This window comes from Natrix helvetica, assembly GCF_964273705.1.
Source record: "Natrix helvetica genome assembly, chromosome: 4".
Classification (NCBI taxonomy): domain Eukaryota; kingdom Metazoa; phylum Chordata; class Lepidosauria; order Squamata; family Natricidae; genus Natrix; species Natrix helvetica.
Window position 1 is genome coordinate 85353220 of NC_138550.1, and position 17539 is coordinate 85370758.

Genomic DNA, 17539 nt, shown 5'->3' on the forward strand with positions numbered 1-17539 from the left:
AACTTTACTTTTTGAAGAATATAGCAAAATCCATAAACACAGTCAAAAAGTCATACACAGAAAAAACAGTCCAATACTACCAAGATAACTTGGATACAAGTAGCAAATAACTTACACACAGTAAGTAGTAGCAACAGTAGTAACAGTTAGACAGCAGTTATCATACATCAATCAAGAGAGAGAGAGAGAGAGAGAGAGTGCAACAACATCAGCTGCAATTTAAATGCTGTAATCTACTAATTAAAGATACATAACATGCCTTGTGCAATATATTGTCTACCCAACTTGTTGGTTACACCCTAACAGAATGCAAGGAATGAGGACATCTTCACCTTTGAAAGGTCCTCTCAAGATTTTTTCTTCTACGATGTTGGTCATTAATTTTTTTACTGCAAGCTGTGTGCCTTGCAAAGCTTTGGCTGGTTGATATTTCGCAGCATGATAATTGGCATTCCGATTTTCAATAGCAGTACGTGCGGTGGCATCCCTGGCAGATCGAGTGAATTCAAAAATTCTGTTGGATAATTAACCACTTCATCTGTTTCCACAACAGTGTCCACGGACTTGTATGTAACTGCCTCATTTTGAATGTTAGACTGAATAATATTGTTAAGTTCATAGACATCTTTGTTTTTGGCCGCAAGAATAGCTCTTTCACTCAGCCAATCATGATTCTTATAATTGGTTTGAATATGGGGAAATACTTTTTCAACCAATTCTTCTTTTGATGTCACTAAGTTACAGAAGTAATGAGGCAATGAAATTCATCCTGAGGTCAGATCAACCGGCAGTTTTCTGTTCCCAATTTCCAGCAATTGATGTGAGAATATCTCAGCTGATCGATCATTTTGCAGCTGGACACACATATTTGTAGTTAATTTTAATGTCTTTACATGTCGCCACAAAGTAGAGTATTTCAGGCAAGCATTTATTTTGTCCGCTGGTGTTGATCGAGGAATTACAGGTAATGTTTGCCTGAAATCTCCTGCAAGCAATATTAATGTGTTGCCAAATGGTCTGATGTTTCTTTGCAAATCTTGCAATGATCGATCAAGAGCCTTGAGCGATTTTTTGTGTACCATTGTGCATTATCCCAAACAATATGTTTGCATTTCTGCAATACTTTTCCCATGCTGGATGCTTCGGAAATGTTGCACATGGGAGTTTCAATGAATTGCATGTTCAATGGCAATTTCAAAGCGGAATGAGCAGTTCTTCCACCTCGTAGCAATGTTGCAGCTATTTCCGATGACACAAGAGCTAAGGCTATGTCATTTTGGGATTGAATTGCTGCCAGAATCAATGTAAGTAGGAACATTTTACCAGTTCCTCCTGGCACATCTAAGAAGATTATTTCTCCAACCCCATTATTGACAGTTTGCATTATTTGATCATAAATGCCATTTTGCTCAAGCGTTGGCTTAGGAATATTTGATTGCACATACGACAAAAGATCACCTGTGTTGTAATTTTGTTCATGACGCAATTCTACATCGAACAAAGTAGCAGCAGATCAATTCGGTGATGGCATTCCCAATTGATTGAGAACTTTGTTCACAATTTCTAAGCACAAATCTACAACTAAGTGTTGATAATGATTGAAGATAATTGAATTCAACTGTGTAAACAACACAGCTGAATTCCAGCACAATGTCACATGAAATAATTAAATCAAAATGAAAATCAATGGAAATGTATGAAAAATCAATATAACAATGCAATCGGAAACATTAAAATGGAGTCGTGAAATATTTAGTATAGCGTGTGTTGCAGATGGCGCTGGTTTTCAAAACATGTTTTTACAACAAAGCATGTTTTTACCTGTCACAGGTGTGACATCTATATAATATACTTATATAAAAACATGTGCATATTCGAATGCAATGCTGTGTCAAAATTTCAAAGTAATCGGTAAAGAACTTTCGGAGATTTGAGATTTTGAACAAACAAACATTACATTTTTATTTATATAGATTGGTAATATTTGTTCAAATGTAAGTTTTCTCTAGGTACAATCATAAAAGTTTACACAAATTTACATCTTTAGGAAAAATTATTTGTTGTTTTTAACTAATATTTGTGAGGAAGGGATAACAAACATACACAATGGGGATTTATTCCTCCTAGAATTTTTTTTAAATTGCCATCTTCTTGGCAATAATCTTTTTTTTTTTAAAGTATTCAATACATTTGCTTTCAATGTTGAAATGAATGAATATAATGAAACTTCATTAACTGTGAAAAATCTCTATTGGTTTCAAATTATTTCTGCCACTTTTTAATTTCTCATTCAGTTTAGCTTATTTTGTCATTTTGATTTGGTTTCCACCTCCTCGTTGTGTTCTGAATTTTCAAAAACTTCATAACACAAAGAGTTATGCGTACAGAAAAGCCCTGTCAACTTCCTCATCCTCCTCAGATTCAAAACTATCCCAGAGTACAGCATACCATGAATGAAATCTACCATTTCATCAGGATCTATGTATAAATTATTAGTAATTTCTTCCCCTCAATGTTGTGCCAGCTCCTCAGAATGGCACAGCAAATAATTTTGTAGCTCAATTTTTTCTCATAGGGACTGAGTTACTTTCTGAGTGACACTGCTGAGTGGCTATCTGCAAATATAACAACGGGGAATGTCCTGCTACTCTTAATGATCAACAAAGCTCAAAATTCCTGTTTGGTCTATATTCCACTGTCCTTGTGAAGTGTACTGCAGAAATAGCAACCTGATGTCACCCAAGTTTGGATATTCAACTCCTATCTGTTCGAGGCAAACTATCTTTTAGTTTTAAGTTTTAGTTTTAAATCCCATTTTAGGGGATTTGTCATTCAAAATGACTGGAGGGCCATTTTGCCTACACTGCTTCTCAAGTTATTGAGTAGAGAAAATGATAATTAAGAAACTGAGATGTTCAAAACTACATGCAGCCATGAAACATTCTGAAGACTCAACTTTTTTTTAGTTCACCTTGGTTTGATTACTCTTTTTAATCTACTTTAGTTTAAAAGGGAAAAAGAGAATTCTATAAAATGTGTGTGTGAATTTCTTTGGGCAGAATTCAGATACAATACCAATAAAAATAAGATGCATCAAACAAATAATATTTGACTTATTTGGGAATGATAAACTAAGAATAGATCTAAGATATGTGCGCACACGCACACACGCACATACACACACACACAATTTTTAGCATACCAACTGAAATACCATTCTCTACCAGTTCTTTCTCCCTCAGTATCAAAACATTTGTCTTCAAGAATAGAAGGGGGGAAAAATCTGCTAGGAGAATGTTTGAGGAAAGTACTTAAAACACTATTTCCTTCAGCTATGCTAGCTGCCTCTCAGAAATACTTAGTATTTCAAGTGGAAGGAAAATCTTATGATGGTAACATTTGTACTTGAGATAATATCTCTAAAAATGTTAGAGCCCTGTTAAGTTACACGGATATTAACCTCTGTGAAAGAAATCTAACACACATTTGTTTCAGTCTTTTCTTAAATCCATTTAAAGCTAGTAAATCTCCACTAAAATCTATGTACATCAAATGTTTAACAAATAACTTTGGAGAAAAAAATATATTCTGAGTTTTTTTTAAAAAAAAAACCTACCACCCACAGGGTTTCTTTGGTTTTGACAGCCTAATAAAACTGTCAAAAATTATATCAAACAAATAATTAAAGCTATTGCAATCAATAGTATGACATTTTGTTTGCATAATCAGATACTGATTCCTGAATGAGAAATCAGCAGGTCTCTCATCTTGAATGTGATTTCATAAAAGGCTAATGCATTAAAGGTTCTTTTTTTTTCATTTTCTAGTTCTCTGTGCCAAATCTAGTGAAATCATTCCAAGCAGCAGATCAAATTGTCTAATTACGACTAGCAACAGACCTAATTCTTCACTTTGGCAGAAATTCTGCTTCTGTCCTGTTGCGCCAAGCAAACAGTGTTGATATTAAAGCACTTCTGAAATTAGCCTATTTTGCACTTGGCCAATAAATCATCTCTCAGTGACCTCATTTTCTCTCAGGTTAGGACTATCAAATTACTGTGAAAAAACAATTGTACCTTCCCCTCTTTCAACTGAATTGGTGTTTCTATGATACAAGAATGTTGATACTTCTCATTGGAGATAAAGTTTCCTTAAAGAAGAAGTCCTAATTAATTTTGTCTTAATCCACACACACACCCTGTTAGTGAACTCAGAATTGATCTAAGCTGTGTGAATAAAACTACACACTGAAGAGGAAAACATTAAAGATGGACTTTGCATTGTTTTGTTGTGGTTAGAAATGGCAGTCAACTCTTTCTATGTGAGGAAAGGGGGAAAAAAGGAGCACAAAAGAAATAGATGCAAGAAAATATCTCATCAAATATTTGCTTGCACGTGTTCCAAGAGTTAGGGAAAATGCTCCTCAGTTATGACTGACATCAACAGAACAACAAATGTGGATTTGGATCATCTGTAAGAACTATATTCCGTGATGACATGCCTTATGGTTTTAATCTTCATTTGAGAATTGACCATATTTTGCACAGCTCAGATCCTAGGATATATTATTTCTGTGTCCATTATTATTTTAGTACCCCTGGTCTATGTTTTTCTTCCTTGGCAAATTAAATACTCTTGTTTAGTTATTTACTTTCTTTGTTTAGCCCTTTATACTTATTTCTACACCACTTTTTCCAATGAGTGGTGTAATTATGATCATTATATAGGTAGTTCTCAATCTACAACACTTCATTTAGTGGCTGTTTAAAGTTACAAGGGCACTGAAAAAAATGACATGATAATTCCCATCCATTACTTCTTGCCTTGCTTTCTGGTGCTTTGGAAAAAGGGCTGACCCCCTCTTCTTTGTGGCAGCCCCTCCAATATTGGTACGCTGCTATCATATCACCCCTAGTCCTTCTTTTTACTGGACTAGACATACCCTGATACATTTACCCTCCAACCCCCTAACCATCTTTGTTGCTCTTCTCTGCATTCTTTCCAGAGTCTCCACATCTTTCTTTATATTGTGTGACTAAAATTGGATGCACAACCATGGTCTTACCAAGGCCTTATAAAGCAATATTAATACTCATGTGATCTCAGGAACAAGATCACAGTTCTCTGTCAGTGCTAGGAACAGCTACAGAATTTTCAAACTCCAAAGTCTTTAATAGAGGACCTGAGATTGAGGAAAACATATATCACCTATAGGGATGAGAATGCATTTTTCCTCCTAAGCACTTATCAGAAACCTCCAACACCCCCTCCCATCTTTAAAAGAGAAAGTGAATTCCAAAGGAAGGGAGAAGATGAGGATTTGGGAGTTTGTTCCTTTTGCTGGAAACAACTTCCTTGCAGATTGGAAATTTGACTTCTAGCCTGGAGTTAGGGCAGAGACACAGGTTTCTGGCCGCACAATTGAGATGTTGTACTGAAGCAAATAAAAAATCCAGACAAGCTCAATTATCATCCTTTGCCATCAGGCCGTTTCATTGGTAACTATTTTTCCATTAATTAATGATTGCATAATTATGTTAATTGATGAAGATGTTCTTCAGGAACAGTGCCTATAGGTGTTAGACAGATGGATTTCAATGCAACCTATCACATTTCATTTTAATTATGAGAGAGGGGCAAATAACACACAACTGTCAAAGCACTGGTTTAATTAGTGTCAGAATAAATACTCACCCCCACAGGCAATCAAGGGGTTTCTTCAGTTTTGTAGCATCTCACCCTAGACAAAATTTCATTGGCAGCTGCAGTGATATTCAATAGCATGGAATCTTCTCCATTATGAACTTTCAGTTTAAGCATTGATCCTGTTCAGTCTTCTTTACTGAAACACATGCAAGACATTTATTGATGAGTAGGACCTGCCCTTTACAACTAAAAGTCCCACCATTAAAATTCATCCCTAATTACAGTAATGTGAGACTGTTGAAAAGAGATTATGTATGAAGTCTGATAGACTCTACATTTGAGCCATGGTGGTGCAGTGGATGCAGTACTGGAGACTACTTCTGCTGACTTTCGACTGATTGCAGTTTGGCAGTTCGAGTCTCACTGGCTCAAGGTTGACTCAGCCTTCCATTTCTGAAGTGGGTAAAATGAGATTGTTGGGGCCAATATTCTGACTCTGTAAGCCACTTAGAGAGAGTTGTAAAGCACTGTGAAGCAGTATAGGAGTCTAAGTGCTGTTGCGATTTCAGTCCCAATGGTGTTCTTTTCTTCAGAACTATTGAGAGAAAGAAAGAAAAACCCAAGAAAGTCCAGTTGCCTCCTGAAAAAGCACCTTTGGGACAACCATGACCTGGATGACTGAGAATCTTTACAGACTTTTAGCTATACAATTTGAAATGAACACCCTTTGAATGGTGTGGGAGTAGGAATGGGTTTTCAGAGGGGAAAAAAATCAGACTACTGGAACCAGGAGCATTATTCAGGTGACCCTGAGGACACAGATAAACCTCCAAGTGCTTCAACCACCCTCTAAAAGGATGCAGATTACCAGCTGTCTGCAAGGAATATAAATCCTTCCATTCCCCACTATCCTGTCAGAGCTGAAGTAGATTCTTGGATGAGAAGTGAAATGTCTTCAAAAGAAAAGAAAAAAACAAGAAAGTCCAGTTGCCTCCTGAAAAAGCACCTTTGGGACAAACATGACCTGGATCATTGAGGATCTCTACTGATGGACTGGATGCTAAAGCAAGGTCATGGCACACACTTGAAAGTAAATCAGGAAGACTGTAATTGGGATGCATGTGAATGCTTATTAACAGGAAATATGCATGTGTAAAGCTTGTAGCAATTATGGGTAGTTAGAAAGTTGATAAAAGTAACAAGAATTAGATAACTTGCAGACCTCAGCTAAAAGTTAGGAATAGAGATGGCTGGCAGCAAATGAAATTACTTACTTACTTACTTTATTTGGACTTTTATACCGCCCCCTCTCCCCAAAGGGACTCGGGGCGGTGTACAGTCAGATAAAACACATAAATAAATAGAAAGTACAAACATCATTACATACTCAAATGTTTATTAGATAACCCCTGAGGCATTCATTAGCCAAAGCTTATAGAACAAATTGTAGAATTATTGTTAAAATGTTTATTAGAGGATATTTCTTATTATTTCACCTTGTCCCGCCTTCTCCTTTAGTGAAAATGTATAAAGCTTTCTTAATCCTTTGTTCTTGGTTCTTGGCCTTTTGACCAGGAACCCTTTTCCTTGGAGTACTCCAATGAAAAGCAATCAGAAAACCTGCACCTCGTGTCAGGCGTCCATCATTGGCTTTGGCACCAGGCTCAGACCCGAATTGGGGACATCACTACAAACTTATTGCTATTTTAGGCACACTATAAATCCATGTCCCATAATGAAATTCTTACTGTTTAAAACTCTGCTTTAAAATAGGGATTACAAAAAGATCTTAAAACAATTGATCTTTCCCCAACTCATGCCCTCAAAATGTGCTAGGTTTTAGTACTTAGAATATGTATTAAGTAAACTCTTTGGCCAAGCCAACTGGAAATTTGGAGATTTTGGAAGAGATTGCTTTGTGTGTAGTATTTATAATTGTTAAATATGTGTTTTCTCTACAAGTAATATTACCTGGCTTGTACTTAGAAAGGAATGCCAGGGTTAGATACCAGAGAATCCGAGTTAAGTCAGATTGAGAGGTTGAACACAACTCCAGAAGAAGATATGCAAATTATTTGTGTACTTCCATACTTTTAACAGAAAACATAATAAATTTGCCCATGAGAATCAGATTTGGTTTGAAGAAGCCTTAACTTACTTTCTAATGCTGTGCTTTGTTTTGGTTTAAAATGAAACTCAGAACATGAACATAAGATAAAAATTTGAAGCTGCACAGATATTCAGACTATTGCATAGATCTGAATTCAGTAAATGCCAGAGGCTAGCTAGCAGCAAAATGAAAGGTTCTTCATATACCTGCTGAATCCTTAGGTATTGCAGTGGGTTTTTAGGATCAATCAAAATAGTGTAGCAGAATGCATTTAGTTATGTTTTCAGACCAAGCAGTCTAGCTTAAAGGAACATTATTCTAAAATAACTGTGCCCACTTATTTCAACAGAATTTGCACCAGCAGAATTGCTGGAAGATTAGGTACTTGGCATTCCATGCAATTAAATGGACCCAGGTCTCTCAAGAGACAGAAAAGTGTGGATTAATAAAACAATTACATTTTAACTCGTCAGTATAATTAAGTGATTTTAGATAATAAAAGAGAACAGTGGAAACATCAGTATAAAATAAGCAGCTTTGCAAATAAAGCTGCCAAACCAGCAGCAAGCTTGCAAGAAAGCTGGTTTATACTCTAGGCAAAGTGTGGTTTAAAAACTTAAAAGGACATCAGTGAAATTGTTACTTATGACAACATACTGGGGAAGATATGCTGAATCCACAGGATGTCTTGAAAAGAAATTCTGACTCTGAATTGCTGCTAAATCAGATCATCAGGATGCAAGTGATTAAAATTATTTAATATGTTAGGCCCAGAGAATATAAAAATGTGGGTAATATTCATGCCAAAATTAAATGTCCTTTTGCTGCCGCACTCCATGTCACAATCTGAAAGCCCCAGTTTTCTCTAAAGCCCCAGTTTAGAAAGATCTCTGCAAAGCCTAAGAACTCAAGCTACACTCACATGGTATTAGAAGAAACCACGTTACATCTGCTTCGTATGACACTCTTGGTTTTCTCAGCAATGCTAGTCGCATTTTTGAGATGGATGCCAACCAAATCTACCTCACCTCAATCAGATTAAAAGCAGAGATGACTTCATACTAAAGAGAGCCTCTAACTCATCAGCCTCTAATAAAACATGTCCTAGAATCAGAAAATATGTGAATTATTAAAGAGCACACCAGTCGTCCAATCCTCTCTCTGCTCAGTGCAAGAATAAACTAAATTGTGGAGTTCTTGGTATTGCTTGAATTTGGTTGTTTGCTTGTAGATGTTTCATTAACCAACTATATAATATCAATGCAAGTGAATGTGGGGTTTACTCCCTGTTTATATACAGTAGCCACCAATATTTATTTGTTTGTTTGTTTGTTCATGCATGCACTCAGTCACTCACTCATTCATTCACATGTCTTAATCATCCATCTCCCTCAGTACATTTTCATTACTGATATATGATAATTTACAGTTGTTTCAGTACATCATTTTGGGGGCTGTGTTATGCCACTCCTTCTCCTTCCTTTGTTCATTGTTTCAGAGAGACTTAAGAGAAAACCTTTTCCCCTGTGCCTGAGAAATGGAAAATGCAAAGTGCCTTGAAAGGGACATTCTTAATTCTTCGGTGGGTTTCTAGCAATTGATGGTCCCTGGACTCTGATTTGGAAACTATCAGTTTATTGAGCAGTCCATTTTTAATTTAGTTATCCAAACCTCCATAATATTGAAATATGATTGTATTTTGTATGAGGCCCACATTGGAGAATTATTAAGATGCAGATGCATAATGGAGAAGGATGCCTCTGATACAACAGAGGCAACAGAGTAACAAAATAACAGAGTTGGAATGGTCCTTGGAGGTCTTCTAGTCCAACCCACTGCTCAGGCAGGAAACCCAATAGCATTTCAGACAGATGGCTGTCAAATCGCTTCTTAAAAACCTCCAGTGTTGGAGCATAGCTTCCTATAATTCATGTAGTTCAAATCAATATACTGGCATTTTCCCTCAAAGTCATAAATGACCCAGACTTGCAGTTTAAAAAAAATCACCTTTTCTTACATGCACACACATTTCTAGTACAAGCAGAGAATAATTCCTAGAAGCCATTAAGCCTTCATGGGAATGAATGCAGAAGGTAGACATAAAGGCATTATTTATTGCTACAATATAAAGCTAAGTTCGTATTGATGATCCCATTATTCCATTATTCAAATTGTTTCATAAAAGGAAAGTATGGACTATAAATAAAAGTCATTTTTGTTTGTTTGCTTGTTTTTAAAATGACTGCATAAGGAGAGTGCTAAGGGGGATTGGGGAGGAAAGATGCTATTTCAGTTTGAGCCTTTGCTCCTTTCACACATAACTGACCTCAAAGGTGACAAGTCAGCCTTGCTGCATTACGGAGACTGTCCCGATCGTTTGGCTAAGTATAACTCTGATGTCTTCCAAAATCCTGCTCTAACACCACCACTATTTTTAAATATGTAGCTTTCTTTACATATTTGGACATCCCACTTTAAACAAACAAACAAATGGAAAAAAAAGTACTAGTACTAAGTGTTGAAATATCTTGAAAGCTGTCATTAATGGGCCATTTTCCACAAGTGACTCAGGTTCTTAATAGCTCTGTCATTAATGTTCCATTTACTTGTTCTCTCTCCCTTTTTTTCTCCCCCCCTTTCCCCCCTCCACCCCCCCCCCCATCTCCAGTTTGTACCATTACACGGAGGGGGGGGGGAATTCAAGGCTAATAACTATGCTGCTGCTGGCTAATTTGAGGTATATTATTGTGTGAAGACTCTATGAGCTAATGAGACCTGTTTTCAACTCTACTTAAGGCTGCCAATATCATTTGAAATCAAAGGCAACAGTATACAACTGTGTGAAAAAGTCCTGCACGCTTTCAGTTTTAAGCTGTATTTACATGTTTAATCAACTTTTCACTCATAGAAACCACGCAAAAATAGTACTTTGATGAAAATTTCTGTAGTCGGATTGAGATGCATAATTTTTATTAATATAACCAAAGTCTTTTAAAGGTTTTGAGTGAGTTTATGTGCTAAAACAAACACAACTTGAATCTTAGAGAATGTTAGGATTGAAAGTAGCCAATCAGCAGCAAGCTTTGACTGACCAATCAAAATGCACAGAAGCTAAACCTATGAGCCAATCAATGTTGTCATACTCTCTGACTATAAATAGGCATGAAAAGCATCGAGAAATTTAATTTAGCTCTGGCTGCAGGCAAGGATGAAGGCCTTTGCTTTCACCAATATTGAGCAGCGGCATCACATCATTATGCTTCATGAAGAGGGTTACTCTTGTACAGAAATAGCCAAGAGAGTGAAATGCCATCACACCACAGTGAGCAAAGTGGTTGAAAAATGCCAAATAACTGGTTCAGTTGATGACATGCTCTGCTCTTTAAAACCAAGAAAGTTGACAAAATGGCAAGATTGGGCTCTGCAACGCATTTTAATGGCTGACAGAAAGCTCACCTCACCTCAGATTACAAGAATTTGGGGTGAAACATGATATAAAAGTGTGCACAAGCACAGTGCATTGCAGACTGCTTGCCAGAGGGCTCAAAGGCTGCAGGGCTTAAAGTAAACCTTTGCTCACAGATGCTCACTGCTCTCGATGTGTGTGGCCAAGAAATATGCCAAGTTGACCAACGAACAGTGGGCCAAGGTCAACTTCAGTGATGAGAGCAATTTCTATTTGACTGGGAATCAGTGCAATAAGTATGTCAGAAGATGTCCAGTTGAAGAATTTAGGCCACACTGCCTGAATCTATCTGTGAAACATCCATTGCATGTGATGATCTGGGGCTGTATCGTTGCTTCTGGTATTGGTCGGATACAAATAGTGCAGGGAATCATGAATTCCAAGCAGTATGTTGAAGTCCTGGAAAAGACCATGCTTCCTTCAGCTCAGCAACTTGTAGGGAAGGACTTTTACTTCCAGGATGACAATGCTCCTTGTCATCAAGCCAAGTCCGTCCAGCAGTGGATGAAGAAGCATGGTGTTTGACTCCTGGATTGGCCAGCTCAGAGCCTGGATTTGAACCCAACTGAGAACTTGTGGGCCAAGATTGGTTATGAAATAAGCAAGAAGCATTTGAAGACCAAGCAGGAGCTGATTGAATCCATTATTGCACCCTGGAACCACATTGTCACCAAAGATCGCTTGCAAAGGCTTATACAGTCTATGCCAAAGTGATGCCGCCTGGCGATAAGCAATAAGGGCTGGCCAATTTCATATTAGTAACCATGTTTGGTTACCTAAATGGTCCTTTTCAGGGCCATAAACAATAAAAGTGTTAACAAAACACTTGTCAGGCCTGTAATTATATTCTTTTTAGGATCTTTGGCCTACCACACTTTCTTATAATTTTCTATGCTGTTTCAATAGTGTAGTAGTTGGGAGGGGGGAATAGAAAGGAGTAGGATTGTAGAATGGATTGTTGACATTCTTTTGTAGAAGCCAAGGTCATCTTTTGTCTTCGCATCTCGACACCTGGCCGGAAGAAGATGGGTGTACATGCCAGCGTGGAAGATGATGATTGGAACATGTGATGGATTTGTGGGTGTGGGGAGAGATCATGAACTTTAACTGGGTGAACCCAGAGCATGTACTTCCAGAGTTGAAATTTCCATAGCTGTACTAACATGCCTGTGGAATAAATTGCACCATTAAGGATGTTTTGCCTTGGACAATGATTTATTTCTGCATGGTATTTAGAACCCTAACATTATTTCAACTCTCTACTTTAAAAATATTTCACTAGCTCCCTCCCCCTATCAAGGGGGAAGGGCTGGTGATGGAAGATCTGGTGATGTGGGTCTCGGCATTCCCAATGCTGACCGGGACAGCGTAAATATCAGCGAAGAATTAATGAGAAGCTTTTGGTGATAAGAAGAGGAGTACGGAACTTCAAAGGCAATGGAATGCTGTTTCCAGTTTAATTGCATCTGGAGGAATGCAGGAGGAGACGCGACAAGACGAAGGAAATCTCAGACGGACTTCTTCAGCAAAATTGTGAGTGCATGCTCCCCCTCCTTCCCCCCCAGCTTAGAAGCAAGATTGGAAAAAAAAAACACCCTTAGAACGGAGGTTTGGGCTCCTTCCAGACGGCAATAAATGAAATGGCATATCACCCTGCAACTAGATGGGAGAGAGATTCCCTTTCAAAATGGGAATTTCAAAGGAGGCAGGAAGAAGGAATTTTTCCAGCATCTGTCACTTGCAAGCCACCACAAATGGGGCTGCAACCAGTAAATGAAGCAAATTGGGCAGAAAATTGGGCTTTCCTCCCAGGACTTGGATGGAAAAGATGCTACTTACAAACTCCTTTGCCATCAGCATGGGGAAATGCTCCAAGCCAGCAGAGGGCACCTACTTGGCCCATAACTCATCCAAGCCAGCAAAGGGCACCTACTTGGCCCATAACTCCTCCAAGCCAACAGGAGGGTCCTTGGCACGTAAAACCCCCTAGCCAGCCATCATTGGTTGAGCTGCAACCTGTGAAGCAGGCAACCCCGGGATGGGTCTTAACCCCAGGTCATGGATGGGAGGGATGCCAGTGGGCACCTGCCCTCCCTCAGCAGATGGCACCATGGCAGAAAGCTGGGCAGTGGCCAACCGAGGGATTGACCTCCCCACCGGTTCCAGTCTCCCCTGCAAGGCCCCAAAAGGTTCTTACCAGACCTTCCTACAGAGAAGAAATCTCCATGGAAGAAGGTATTATCAAAGGGAGGCCTGCGGGATGGATGGCGGGAAATTGTGCGCCTGTAAGGCCCCAAGTGGTTCTTACCCCACCTTCCTACAGAGAAGCAATCTCCACCATGGAAGAAGGGTTTACCAAGGGGGCAGCTGCAAGTTGGAGAGCAAGGCAGTGTGATGAAATGGTTCCTGAGTTTAGAGATGTAACTAGGTTCCATTCCTCGTGGGGGCCAATTAAATGCCACCATTGTTGTCAACTTGGCCACAGAGCGTCAGAGTGCTTGGCTCCAGCCCCAATGCCACAAACGTGTGCACCAACCACCACGGCGGTAAAGAGAGGGTCCCAGATGCCACCACAGAAGAGTCATCTGGGCCAACAACCTCTGGAAGAGGATCCCCAACTTAAGGTGAGGAAGTGTCCTACCAAGGGGGAGGCCTCGGAAGAGGAAAAGGGCAGACAATCTCCGGAGGAGGATCCCCAACTTAAGGTGACAAAGAGTCCAACTAAGGGGGAGGCCTCGGAGGGGGAAAAGCCTAAACGACCTCTGGAAGAGGATCCCCAACTTAAGGTGACAAAGAGTCCTACCAAGGGGGAGGCCTCGGAGGAGGGAATTGCCGAAGAACAAACGTGTGTACCAATTGCCACGGTGGTTAAGAGAGGGCCCCAGATGCCTGCACAGAAAAGTCATCTGGGCCAACAACCTCTGGAAGAGGATCCCCAACTTAAAGTGACGAAGTGTCCTACCAAGAGGGAGGCCTCGGAAGAGGAAAAGGGCAAACAATCTCCGGAGGAGGATCCCCAACTGAAGGTGACAAAGAGTCCAACTAAGGGGGAGGCCTCGGAGGGGGAAATGCCCAACCGACCTCTGGAAGAGGACCCCCAACTTCAGGTGACGAAGAGTCCTACCAAGGGGGAGGCCTCGGAGGAGGAACAAGGCCAACCGTGGATGATTGGATCCAAGAGCCCAGAACCTACAGCACCTGCAGCAGAGAGCCCGAAACGGCAATGGGAAGAGATCGCAATGGACTTCATCATGGAACTCCCAGACAGCAGTGGGCATAAAGTAATTTGGACTGTTATTGATTTGGTTTCTAAGCAGGCACACTTCATTGCTTGCTCAGGATTGCCATCCGCAAACGAATTAGCGAAAATGGTTGTGAAACACATTTATCGCCTGCATGGAGTACCCAAGAAGATCATTTCAGACCGCGGAGTCCAGTTCACAGCCAAGTTCTGGAGAGAGGTCCTGAGATCTATTGGGTCCACACAAGAACTGAGCTCAGAGGTTCATCCCAGCATGAACGGTGCAGCAGAGGGAGCCAATGCGGTGGGGGAACAATACATCCGGTGTGTTGTGGACTATCAGCGAGACAACTGGTCGGACTTGCTACCCTTCGCCGAAGTGGCGTACAACGATGCGGTCCACAGCAGCAGAGGATTAGCGGGTTTCCAGATTACCAGTGGCATGGGAGTTGTTGCCATGCCTGAGTTGCCTAGAGAACCTCCTTCTTTCATGTCTTTGAGTGAATGGATGGACATGCTAAAGAAAGGATGGGAGAATACGAAGAAGGCTTTAGCAGTTGCAGCAGAAGCCTACCAGAAGCAAGATGATCAACGTCGCTCACTCCTAAACCCCTACCGTGTGGGGGACAATGTTTTTGTATCTACCAAATACATAAGATTAGAAATGCTTAGCAAGGAATTGGGTCCAAAATTTCTAGGTCCATTCCCAATAGTGAAGATAGTTAACTCAGTTACAGTTCAACTCAGTCTACCCAGAAGTCTAGGGGAAATTGACCCAGAATTTCATTGTAGCTTGTTGAAACCAGTAATTGGGTCTAACAGAAGAGCATCCACCCAAGCTCAATCTCCTCCTTTAGTGATGGAAGGGGAAACACAATCTGAGGTGGAAAAAATTGTAGATTTCAGGCTGAATAGGGGTTGCTTACAGTACTTAGTGCATTAGAAGGGTTACCCTTGGTCTGAAGCTAATTGGGTGAACAGTGGGAACCTGAAAGTGGAGAAGTTAGTAAAGCAATTCAATGGGAAGTTTCCCGAGAAGTCAAGGGGTTCCCCTGGGTGGAGAAGAGGTGGTTAATTTTGTTATGTTAACTTTTATGTTATTCTCTTTGCAGGAAACGTTTTTCTTTTGAGGAGAGGCCGCCTGTCAGGCCTGTAATTATATTCTTTTTAGGATCTTTGGCCTGCCACACTTTCTTATAATTTTCTATGCTGTTTCAATAGTGTAGTAGTTGGGAGGGGGGAATAGAAAGGAGTAGGATTGTAGAATGGATTGTTGACATTCTTTTGTAGAAGCCAAGGTCATCTTTTGTCTCCGCATCTCGACACCTGGCCGGAAGAAGATGGGTGTACATGCCAGCGTGGAAGATGATGATTGGAACATGTGATGGATTTGTGGGTGTGGGGAGAGATCATGAACTTTAACTGGGTGAACCCAGAGCATGTACTTCCAGAGTTGAAATTTCCATAGCTGTACTAACATGCCTGTGGAATAAATTGCACCATTAAGGATGTTTTGCCTTGGACAATGATTTATTTCTGCATGGTATTTAGAACCCTAACAACACTAGCATCAGCCTTAGTAATTGCAACACGTATGCCACTGGATATGCATCAGTTAATCTGTTTTCATAGTCATTGTAAGCATGCATTGTAAACATGCAAGAAAATTCACAATCCCCATCCAAACAGCACCAAATTGCAAAAGGCTTATGCTTTTCACTTAAAAACCACCAGTATTTATTTAAATATAACAATATTTGCATAGCAGTTAGCATAAAATATCATAAAATCAATTGCCTATCCAAAAAATATCATAAACTGTAAACCGTAAACCATGCAGGACTTTTTCACACAGCTGTATCAGCCATCTTTCTTATTATTATGAGTTCACAATGTTTTATATCTGAGAAAAAAAGCATTGTCAAGTCCCAGGCATCTATTCCAAAATAATCAAACATATAGACAGTATAAAAGGCAAAGCAACCTATTGATTGCAAAGCTGGCAGTAATTAAAACTCTTATTCTACAAGAATAGAAACACTGACTGATAACTTGCTCCTAAACAATAAATTAGGAACCAGATGTTTTCAGAGGAGAATCCTGAATATCTTTCAGTGACTTTCTGTCTCTTTGCTTATTCTGTGGTAGTTGGTGTTTTGCATCTGTCGGCTTCTGCTGTGATTCAGTTACAGCCTTATGAAAATCCTCTAATAACTCCAGCTGTTTAGGACGAACAATGATATGAGGACGAATCTTAGCAATGACTTCAATTGCTTCCTGAGGAGTCCAGTGATGGACCTGAATTAAATAAGCAGCAACCATGGTGGCACTGCGACTGCGTCCAGCTTTGCAGTGCACATAGACACTGTTTCCACATTCACGATGTTTCAATACAAATTTGACACCTTTCTGGAGATTTTCTAGTGAAGGGATTCCAGTCAAGTCCACAGTGCTAAGACGCATTTGTTCTACACCCATTGCCTCCCATTCTTCTGGAGAGCAACATAGGAAGCGAGTCTCATACTCTTCATTCATGGTGAGTACTCCTCGGATATTCTCTTGTTCTATCAACTGGCGGCAGCGTCCCCGCAGTGGGAGGGCCCCCAAGACCACCGCGCAGTCGATGCGGCTGAACCACGGCCGTTGCGAGCCAGGCAGCTGCGCCCGCACCAGCGTGTACAGGAGGGTCGGGTAGTAAAAGAGGCGGGCAATCCCGGGGCCCAAGGCGGCGGAGATCACCATGGTCAGATCGCTCGGGGCTTCCCAAGACCGTCGAGAAGAGCCTTTAGGAAAGCTCATGACACGCGGGGAGGGGGGCGGCAGAAAGGGCGCCTGGGACGGGCATCTAAGCAGCATCAGCGCCCGAGGAGAACTCAGCCATCTTTCTTCTTTGGAGTAAACATCTCATAAAGATAGGTCAAATTTGTGTCCCTATATCTAAATTATTTGCCAGCTGAGCCTCATAGCAGGCAAGAGGAAAGAAACACAAACAATATAGTTTTCAGTGAAGCATTTTGGAAGAGGAATTTCCCTATTCTGCATATCTATTCCAAGATGGAAACAGGAATTCCCCATG

The 17539-nt window shown here is 40.2% G+C and overlaps 1 protein-coding gene across 1 annotated transcript; it reads right to left on the reverse strand.

The window, feature by feature from the left end:
* Window positions 1–16354: 16354 nt before the first annotated feature.
* Window positions 16355–17272, reverse strand: LOC309391834 (phosphatidylglycerophosphatase and protein-tyrosine phosphatase 1-like). The gene has a single exon (XM_081952630.1). The coding sequence runs from the start codon at window positions 17260–17262 to the stop codon at window positions 16534–16536; it is 729 nt and encodes a 242-aa protein (XP_081808756.1). The 5' UTR covers window positions 17263–17272; the 3' UTR covers window positions 16355–16533.
* Window positions 17273–17539: the final 267 nt, after the last annotated feature.

What these genes read in the sequence shown, in the direction of transcription:
- LOC309391834 (XM_081952630.1), bottom strand. Translation starts at nt 17,262, where the DNA reads ATGAGCTTTCCTAAAGGCTCTTCTCGACGGTCTTGGGAAGCCCCGAGC.